Raw genomic sequence first — 9,995 nt, forward strand, 5'->3', positions numbered from 1 at the left:
AGGGGAGGGGTCGAACTAAAAAAAGTAAAGAAAAAGAAATATATATATATATAGTTTTTGAGACAGGGTCTCGCTCTGTGGCCCTGACTGGAGTGCAGTGATGCCATCACGGCTCACTGCTGCCTCGACCTCCTGGGTTCAGATAATCTTCCCATCTAAGCTTCCTGAGTAGCTAGGATCACAGGTGTGTTCCACCGCGCCTGACTGAATTTTAATTTTTGTAGAGACGGGGTCTCGCTATGTTTCCCAGGCTGGTCTCAAACTCCTGGGCTTAAGCAATCCGCCTGCCATGGCCTCCCTAAGTGCTGGGGTTACAGGCGGGAGTCACCGCGCCCGGCCAAGTATGGTATTTACAGGTTTTGAGGCTGGGGGCTGTACCACCGAGGCGGGAGGAGCTTGGATTGGGTGTTGTGTTGAGAACACAGATTCTAGAATTAGTTTCCCTGTAACACCTGTTACTTCTGTGACTCTGTTTCTTCTTTCATCTGTAAGCTGGAGATGATGATGTATAACAGCGTGTGACACATTAGTACTATGTGATAGTTTGCTACTGATACAGTATTATCTTTTTTCTTTTTTTCCTGATTCAGATCCCAAACCCCGCTTTCTAGGTGCAGGAGAGAGGAGACCCAGAAGTGTAATTCCTTCTAGTGACCCGCCTAAAGAGGGTCAAAGGACAGGAAGGAGATTTAGATGGTTTAAAATCTCATAGCGGAGGGGATTAATGGAGGGGGCGGGCAGGTGTACAGGGTGGAGCCTTCCTGATCCCAGGGCTGAAGGATGGCGGCCCTGGCCCGCCAGCTGCAGCGTCTTCTCTGGACCGCTTGCAAGAAAAAGGAGAGGGAGAAGGAGGGGGAAGAGGAAGAGGAGGATGAGGAGGAGGGGCGCGGGGCCCTCGATGGGCCTCGGTCTCTGTTGACAGCGCCGCGCCGCGCCCAGCGGCCGCACGGGGGTGCCGAGGCGTCTTGGGGCCTGCGCTTCGGGGCGAGCGCAGCGCAAGGCTGGCGCGCGCGCATGGAGGATGCTCACTGCACTTGGCTTTCGTTACCTGGTCTGCCCCCGGGCTGGGCCTTGTTTGCCGTCCTCGACGGCCACGGTGGGGCTCGAGCTGCCCGCTTCGGTGCACGCCATTTGCCAGACCATGTGCTCGAGGAGCTGGGCCCGGAGCCTAGCGAGCCCGAGGGCGTGCGCGAGGCGCTGCGCAGAGCCTTCTTGAGCGCCGACAAGCGCCTGCGCTCCCTCTGGCCCCGCGTGGAAACAGGCGGCTCCACGGCCGTGGCGTTGCTGGTCTCCCCGCGGTTTCTGTACCTGGCGCACTGCGGTGACTCCCGCGCGGTGCTGAGCCGCGCTGGCGCCGTGGCCTTCAGCACAGAGGACCACCGGCCCCTTCGACCCCGGGAACGCGAGCGCATCCACGCCGCTGGCGGCACCATCCGCCGCCGCCGCGTCGAGGGCTCTCTGGCCGTGTCGCGAGCGTTGGGCGACTTTGCCTACAAAGAGGCTCCAGGGAGGCCCCCCGAGCTACAGCTCGTTTCTGCGGAGCCTGAGGTGGCTGCACTGGCACGCCAGGCTGAGGACGAGTTCATGCTCCTGGCCTCTGATGGCGTCTGGGACACTATGTCTGGTGCTGCCCTGGCGGGACTGGTGGCTTCGCGCCTCCGCTTGGGTCTGGCCCCAGAGCTTCTCTGCGCGCAGCTGTTGGACACGTGCCTGTGCAAGGTCCTGGGGGCGTGGCGTGGTATCTTTGAGGCCTGGTGCAGCAAAGGGAGAAAGCCTCGGGGTTTTGGGGAGGAGGGCTTTGATGCAGAGGCAAGAGTAAAGCTAGAGGAGGGGATGGGGCTCAAGCGAAGGGCGTGGCATGAAGTGGGCAGGGCCAAAATACAGGAGCGGAGCCTGAGGGATGCTTTGAGGCAGGAGGGGAGAGTTAGTGGAAGGGATTTAAGAGAAAGGGCTTGGTCTTTTGGAATGGGGCGATTCTGGGTCGTAGGAGCCAGGCCTGAAGTATGATTAGTGCTGGAAGGTGGAAGAGCAGGTAAACATCAGAGCGGGCGGAGCTCTAGGGAAAGGGCATTATTCTCTCAATAGGGAGGGCCTAGGACCGGGTTTGGTCCCAGTAGGAGAGGACTGGCAGGTGAGTGGGACATGAAAGAAAGGGGTATAACCAGAATGAAGTGGGGGACTTGAACTTAGGGATTGTTGGGAACTCTGCCTTCGATTCTCCCCCACCGGGCTCCGTTTTCTCCACCGGCTTCAGGGCAGCCTGGACAACATGACCTGCATCCTGGTCTGCTTCCCCGGGGCCCCTAGGCCTTCTGAGGAGGCGATCAGGAGGGAGCTCGCACTGGACGCAGCCCTGGGCCGCAGAATCGCTGGTGAGCAGGCTCCGGGGGCCCAGCTGGAGGGGTGGTTGGCCAGCGAAGGCTCTGCCATAACTTTTTCTTTTTTTTCTTTTTTTTTGAGATGGAGTCTTGCTCTGTTGCCCAGGCTGGAGTGCAGTGGCACAATCTTGGCTCACTGCAATCTCCACCTTCCTGGTTCAAGCGGATTCTCCTGCCTCAGCCTCCTGAGTAGCTGGGATTACAGGCGTGCACCACCACACCCAGATAATTTTTGTATTTTTAGTAGAGACAGGGTTTCACTATGTTGTCCAGGCTGGTCTCAAACTCCTGGCCTCAAGTGATCCGCCCACCTCGGCCTCCCAAAGTGCTGGGATTACACGCTTGCGCCACTGTGCCCAGCCTAACTCTTGACCCTTTCTCAGAACTGTGTGCCTCTGCTCAGGAGCCGCCCAGCCTGAACACAGTTTTCAGGACTCTGGCCTCAGAGGACATCCCAGATTTACCTCCTGGGGGAGGGCTGGACTGCAAGTGAGTTGGGGTGAGGAAGGGTGGGGTGGAGTGGGGGTGGGGTGGAAGGAGGAGAGTCCCCTCCTGAGGGCCTTCCTGTGCTCTCCAGGGCCACTGTCATTGCTGAAGCTTATTCTCAGATCTGCCAGGTCTCAGAAGAGTGCAGAGTGGTAAGGATTCTGTGTTCTCCAATGTTTCTCTTAGGAGAGGATCCCCCCACCACTCTTAGTGACAGGGAAATTGAAGCCAGTGAGGATAAGGGATTTGCCTGATATATTTTATTCCTCTTTTCTCTTCTCTTTATTTCTTTCTTTTTCTTCTTTTTTTCTTCTTTCCTTCCTTTCTTTTTTTCTTTTCTCTTTCTCTTTTTTTTGAGACTGGGTCTTGCTATGTTGCCTAGGCTGGTCTCAAACTCCTGGGCTCAAGGGATCCTCCTGCTTTGGCCTCCCAAAGTGCTGTGATTACAGGTGGGAGCCACTGCAACCCAGCCAGCTTGCTATATTAATACATTCCTACTCCCAGCCCTGAAGCATTGTGCAAGGCATGATGAGGAAGACGCAGATGCAAAGAAGAGACTGTGATTTCCCTCCAAGAAATGCGGACCTGCAATGCTCTACATTGCCCAATCAGCCCAAGTGCTTCCCACATCCAAGAATAAGATGGAAACATTCAGGGAATGCTAATGACTAATTCTAAGACCTGGATGCACAGCAGATACCATCAGGACATATATGAGTATGGTCCAGGTCTTAGACGAAAGAAGCTGTAATGGGGCCCAGATAGCTAAGGAGAATTCGAAGATATCCAAAGAGGTAGTGGTGGACTAGGGCATGGAGTGGGATCAGGGAAGAAATGGGAGGGAGAAAGCTGAGTTTAGAGCCCCAAGGCCTTTTTTTTTTTTTTTTTTTTTTTTTTTTGAGATGGAGTTTTGCTCTTGTTGCCCAGGCTGGAGTGCAATGGCGCAATCTCAGCTCACTGCAACCTCCACTTCCTGGGTTCAAGCGATACTCTCACCTCAGCCTCCCAAGTAGCTGGGATTACAGGCACGCGCCATCACGCCCAGCTAATTTTTTTTTTTTTTCTGTCGCCCAGGCTGGAGTGCAGTGGCCCGATCTCAGCTCACTGCAAGCTCCGCCTCCCAGGTTTATGCCATTCTCCTGCCTCAGCCTCCCGAGTAGCTGGGACTACAGGCGCCCGCCACCTTGCCCGGCTAGTTTTTTGTATTTTTTAGTAGAGAGGCCGTTTCACCATGTTAGCCGGGATGGTCTCGATCTCCTGACCTCGTGATCCGCCCGTCTCGGCCTCCCAAAGTGCTGGGATTACAGGCTTCAGCCACCGTGCCTGGCCTAATTTTGTATTTTTAGAAGAGACTGGGTTTCACCATGTTGGCCAGGCTGCTCGCAAACTCCTGACCTCAAGTGCTTCGCCTGCCATGGCCTCCCAAAGTGCTGGGATTACAGACGTGAGCCACCACGCCTGGCCGAGCCCCAAGGCCTTTGCATGGCAGAGATGGGAGTTTGGTTATTATCGTGTTGATGAGGGAGGACTGTTGATAATTTCTCAGTAGCTGAAGGAGGTTATTTGTCAGTTTTCTTTGAGTCGTGAGAGGCGGAAGCCCAATTCAAGCTGGGAAAGCACAACAGGGAATTTACTGGGCCATGTAATTGAAGAGTTCAGAGTCTTAAGGCATGGCTGCATCCAGTTGTCAGAGATGATGTCATCGTGAATGGGCTCTTTTTATTTTCTCCGAGTTGGCTTCATTCCCTTTCAGGGTCTCCTCCTGAGATAGCAGAGACTTGCAGCTCCAGGCTTACAGCCCAGCAGCCTATCCTCCCCGGTGGATAGAGTCTGCCAATTTCCCAGGAGTTGTGCAGCAGTGGTCTTTGGGGGCTGGTTTTCATTGGCCACACCAGGTCACATACCTGACCAGTCACTGTGTCTCTGATTGGCCAGGCTGGGGTCGCATTTGGGGTTGGGGTCTACTCCATTCAAACCTTAATGGATTGTGAGATGGGGTATGTTGGTCCCTCAAAGGAAAAGGAAGAGGTGCCAGGAGACAAGACAGGATTTCTAATTACCTTCTCCCACATTTTGTGTTACAGAAGGGGCAGAATGGTGCTGGGAAGTCCACCCCTACGCATTTGGGCTCAGCCTTGGACATGGAGACCTGACAGCTGTTGTCCTTTGGGGATCCTTTGCTCCACTGGGGCCTCAACAGAACTAAAGAAGAAAGCCGACCCTTTCCCCAACTACATGCACCAGCGGAAGGGAGGAAGGCCAGTGTAGGAACCCAAAATGCTTACTTCCTCTCTTACTTCCCTCTCACAGAAAAGGCTTACGAGAGGGGAAATTCCACCAACATCCAGACCAAAAAGAAAAAAGCCCAAAACGAAAAAAAAAAACAAAAAAAAAAACAAAAAACCCCCAACCAAATGTCTTTGAAATATTCAGAGCCGAACAGATTCTGGGAGATCACCCAGTTCAATAACCTCTTTCCTTCTTATTATTCATCTGTTTTTGAGGGGAAGTAGAGTTTTGATTATTAAACTTTATTTACGTAAGTGATTCCAAATACATTTTCTTGTAAAAAACAAACACTGAATAACACAGGGAAACCCCGTCTCTACTAAAAAATACAAAAAACTAGCCGGGCGAGGTGACGGGCGCCTGTAGTCCCAGCTACTCGGGAGGCTGAGGCAGGAGAATGGCGTAAACCTGGGAGGCGGAGCTTGCAGTGAGCTGAGATCCGGCCACTGCACTCCAGCCTGGGCGACAGAGCGAGACTCCATCTCAAACAAACAAACAAACAAACAAACAAACATGGTTTGCCTAATCTGTTAGCAAATATGTTATAGGGCTGCTGTGTGCCTGGCCTTAGCCTCACAGCCATGAACCAGCCTGACTTCACCAAGATCCTTGCCACCGTAGGGCTGACATCTTGGTCATGAGACACAGCAAACAAGGGAATCAACCAACAAAGTCATCTCGCCAGGTGCAGTGGCTCACACCTGTAATCTCAGCACTTGGGGAGGCTGACGTGGGAGGATCACTTGAGCCCAAGAGTTCGAGACCAGCCTGGGCGACATAGCAAGACGCAATGTGTAATTTTTTTTTTTTTTTTTTGAGACTTAAGTCTCACTCTGTCACTCTGGCTGGAGTGCAAGGGCGCTCTCTCGGCTCACTGCAGTCTCCGACTCCCGGGTTCACGCCATTCTCCTGCCCAATCTGTAATTAATAATAAAAAAATAAAATAAAGTCATCTCGCACACTGACAAGTGTCACGAAGAAAATAAAACACGAGGATATGTTGAGAAAATGACTAGGGGAGCTACTTCGGGTTTTTTACTTTTTTCGATTTTTTAAATTTTAATTTATTTAATTTACATAGTTTTGAATGGGCAATAAATTCACTTGGTTTGAAATGCAAAGAGTGTGACATGGCATACAATGAAGTCTTTCTCCATCCCTCTCACACTTCAGCCGTTCAATTTTCCCTGGTGGGGGAGGTGGCTTTTGAAACAGGGGGATCACTTTGGGAGGCCGAGACGGGCGGATCACGAGGTCAGGAGATTGAGACCATCCTGGCTAACACGGTGAAACCCCGTCTCTACTAAAAAATACAAAAAACTAGCCGGGCGAGGTGGCGGGCGCCTGTAGTCCCAGCTACTCGGGAGGCTGAGGCAGGAGAATGGCGTGAACCCGGGAGGCGGAGCTTGCAGTGAGCTGAGATCCAGCCACTGCACTCCAGCCTGGGTGGCAGAGCGAGACTCCATCTCAAAAAAAAAAAAAAAAAAAAAAAAAGAAACGGGGATCAGGAAAGGTCTCTGAGGAGGGGACAATTGAGCAGGGACCTGACAGAACAGTCAGCTCTGCAAATACCCCAGAAAGTGTTATAAGGCAGAGGGAACAACCAGTATGAAAGTTTAGAAGCAGAATAAAATTTGGCCTTTTTTTAAAAAAAAAAAAAAACAGAGTTTTCACTCTTGTTTCTCAGGCTGGAGTGTAATGGTGCAATCTTGGCTCACGGCCACCTCCGCCTCCTGGGTCAAGCTATTCTCCTGTCTCAGCCTCCCAAGTAGCTGGGATTACAGGCACGTGCCACCACACCCGGCTAACTTTTTGTATTTACTACAGACTGGGTTTCACCATGTTGGTCAGGCTGGTCTCGAACTCCTGACCTTAGGTGATCCACCCGTCTCGGCCTCCCAAAGTGCTGGGATTACAGGCATGAGCCACCAGGTCTGGCCAAATTTGGCATTTTCAAGACAGACTTGAGACCTCCCAAGTGTAGTGGCTCATGCCTGTAATCCCAGCAATTTGGGAGGCTGAGACCAAATTCCCTAGAATCCCACACTCTCTATCTCACTGGTAACTCTTGCAATGAGTTTAAAGTGGACTTTTTACATGTATTAATATATGGTACTTTGGGTGTTTCCTTGATTTTTTTCATTCCCTTTGTATCTTTGGCAACTTTTTATCCACTCAGTGGATGTTTTCATTCTGTGTCATCCAGTCATTTACACACTTCATGCCACCCGTGTTTTTTTTTTGTTTTGTTTTTTGTTTTTATTATACTTTAAGTTCTAGGGTACATGTGCCTAACGTGCAGGTTTGTTACATATGTAAACTTATGCCATGTTGGTGTGCTGCACCCATTAACTCGTCAGCACCCATCAATTCATCATTTATATCATGTATAACTCCCCAATGCAATCCCTCCCCCCCATCCCCTCCCCATGATAGGCCCCAGTGTGTGATGTTCCCCTTCCCGAGTCCAAGTGATCTCATTGTTCAGTTCCCACCTATGAGTGAGAACATGCAGTGTTTGGTTTTCTGTTCTTGTGATAGTTTGCTAAGAATGATGGTTTCCAGCTGCATCCATGCCCCTACAAAGGACGCAAACTCATCCGCCACCCGTTTTTTTAAGAGACAAGGTCTAAGTCTCTTTCCCAAGCTGCAGTATAATAGCACAATAATTGCTCACCACAGGCTGGAACTCCTGGACTCAAGCAATCCTCCTACCTCATCTTCCCAAGTAGCTGGGACCACAGATGGATGAAACCACACCCAGTAAATTTCTTTTTTTTTTTTTTTTTTTTTTTTGAGACGGAGTCTGGCTCTATCGCCCAGGCTGGAGTGCAGTGGCTGGATCTCAGCTCACTGCAAGCTCCGCCTCCCAGATTTACGCCATTCTCCTGCCTCAGCCTCCCGAGTAGCTGGGACTACAGGCGCCTGCCACCTCGCCTGGCTAGTTTTTTCTATTTTTTAGTAGAGACGGGGTTTCACGGTGTTAGCCAGGATGGTCTCGATCTCCTGACCTCGTGATCCACCCGTCTCGGCCTCCCAAAGTGCTGGGATTACAGGCTTGAGCCACCGCGCCCGGCCTTTTTTTTTTTTTTAGAGATGGGGTCTCGGACAGGCGCAGTGGCTCACATGTGTAATCTCAGCACTTTGGGAGGCTGAGGTGGGCGGATCATCTGAGGTCAGGAGTTGGAGACCAGGCTGACCAACATGGAGAAACCCCGTCTCTACTAAAAAATGCAAAAATTAGCCGGGCGTGGTGGTGATGCATTCCTGTAATCCCAGCTACTCGGGAGGCTCAGGCAAGAGAATCACTTGAACCCAGGAGGCGGAGGTTGCAGTGAGCCAAGATTGCGCCATTGCACTCCAGTCTGGGAAACAAGAATGACACTCTGTCTTGAAAAAAAAAAAAAAGAGAGAGAGAGAGATGGGGCCTCACTGTGTTGTCCAGGCTGGTCTCAAACTTCTGACCTCAAGTGATCCTCCCGCCCTGGCTTCTCAAAGCACCAAAGCACTGGGATTACAGGCATGACACACCGTGCCCAGTCCACACCTCCTTTAGTTGCTGCTCACTCCGTGCTTCCGAAAGGGATGTCCAAGGGTTTCACTATTCCCTGCCCTTGTCTTTTTGTTTTGTTTTAATTTTTTTTTTTCGAGGAGTCTTGCTCTGTCTCCCAGGCTGGAGTGCAGTGTCACGATCTCAGCTCACTGCAACCTCCGCCTCCCCAGTTCTAGTGATCCTCCCACCTCAGCCCCTCAGCCACCCAAGTAGGTGCGATTACAGGTGTGTACCACCATGCCTGGTTAATTTTCTGTTTTTAGTAGAAATGGGGTTTCACCATGTTGGCTAGGCTGGTCTTGAACTCAAGTGATCCATCCGCCTCAGCCTCCCAAAGTGCTGGGATTACAGGTGTGAGCCACCGCGCCCAGCCTCCCCTGTCCTCTTGATGGACATTTAAGCTATTTCCAATTTCTTGCTGTCACATCACTGCTGCCATAAAGATTGTTATGTACATATGCAAGCGTTCTCTTACGCAGGGGTCTTGCTACCTGTTTTGTACAGCACTTAAGCTAAGAAGAGTTTTTTTACATTTTTTTAAGGATTGTAAGTAAAAAGAAAAACCGAAGAGTGTGTAAACCAGACCCTATGTCTAGCATGTCTAAAAGATTTTGTATTTGAACTTTTACAGAAAAAGTTTGCTGGCTGGGCATGGTGACTCATACCTCCAATCCCAGCACTTTGGGAGGCTGAGCCAGGCGGATCACTTTAGCCCAGGAGTTTGAGACCAGTCTGCACAACATAGCGAAACCCTGTCTCTACAAAAAATTAGCCCGGCATGGTGGTGTGCACCTATAGTCCCAGCTACTCAGTGGGCAGAGGTTGGAGGATTGAATGAGCCCTGGAGGTGGAGGCTGCAGTGAGCCCTGGTTATGCTACTGCGCTCCGGCATGGGCGACAGAGACCCTGTCTCAAACAAACAAACAAACAGACAAAAAACCACGTTTGCTGACTGTTGCTGTAGTGTAAGTGGCACCCAGAAATACCACCCCTCCTATTTCACAGATGGGGAAGCTGAGACCCAGAGAGGAGAAGGTAGTTACCCAAGGTCACACAGAACTGGAGTTCTCATTCAGCTAGATAAGTTTGTTGAGTTGCTGAGCTGGGCCTGGCTGGGGTGAGTGAGCTCTGGAAATTAAGTCAACTGGGTGCAGTGGCTCACACCTGTAATCCTAGCACTTTGGGAGACTGAGGAAGGTGGATCACCTGGAGACCAGCCTGGCCAACATGGTGAAATCACATCTCTACTAAAAATATAAAAATTAGCTGGGCTTGGTGGCCCGTGCCTG

At 51.2% G+C, this 9,995-nt stretch overlaps 1 protein-coding gene across 1 annotated transcript; it reads left to right on the forward strand.

Moving 5' to 3' along the window:
• The first annotated feature begins 780 nt into the window (after positions 1–780).
• On the forward strand, positions 781–5,220 carry PPM1N (protein phosphatase, Mg2+/Mn2+ dependent 1N (putative)). Its single transcript, XM_010377475.2, has 5 exons — positions 781–1,719; positions 2,255–2,372; positions 2,762–2,867; positions 2,956–3,016; positions 4,949–5,220. The coding sequence occupies exons 1-5, from the start codon at positions 781–783 to the stop codon at positions 5,015–5,017; spliced, it is 1,293 nt and encodes a 430-aa protein (XP_010375777.1). The 3' UTR covers positions 5,018–5,220.
• Positions 5,221–9,995: the final 4,775 nt, after the last annotated feature.

This window comes from Rhinopithecus roxellana, chromosome 12 (genome assembly GCF_007565055.1).
Source record: "Rhinopithecus roxellana isolate Shanxi Qingling chromosome 12, ASM756505v1, whole genome shotgun sequence".
Classification (NCBI taxonomy): domain Eukaryota; kingdom Metazoa; phylum Chordata; class Mammalia; order Primates; family Cercopithecidae; genus Rhinopithecus; species Rhinopithecus roxellana.

Bases quoted from the DNA above. Each gene is read 5' to 3' on its own strand.
- PPM1N (XM_010377475.2), top strand. From the start codon at position 781: ATGGCGGCCCTGGCCCGCCAGCTGCAGCGTCTTCTCTGGACCGCTTGC. The intron at 1,720-2,254 runs GTCCTGGGGGCG...CACCGGCTTCAG, and splicing joins TGGACACGTGCCTGTGCAAG to GGCAGCCTGGACAACATGAC. The intron at 2,868-2,955 runs GTGAGTTGGGGT...TGTGCTCTCCAG, and splicing joins GGGGGAGGGCTGGACTGCAA to GGCCACTGTCATTGCTGAAG.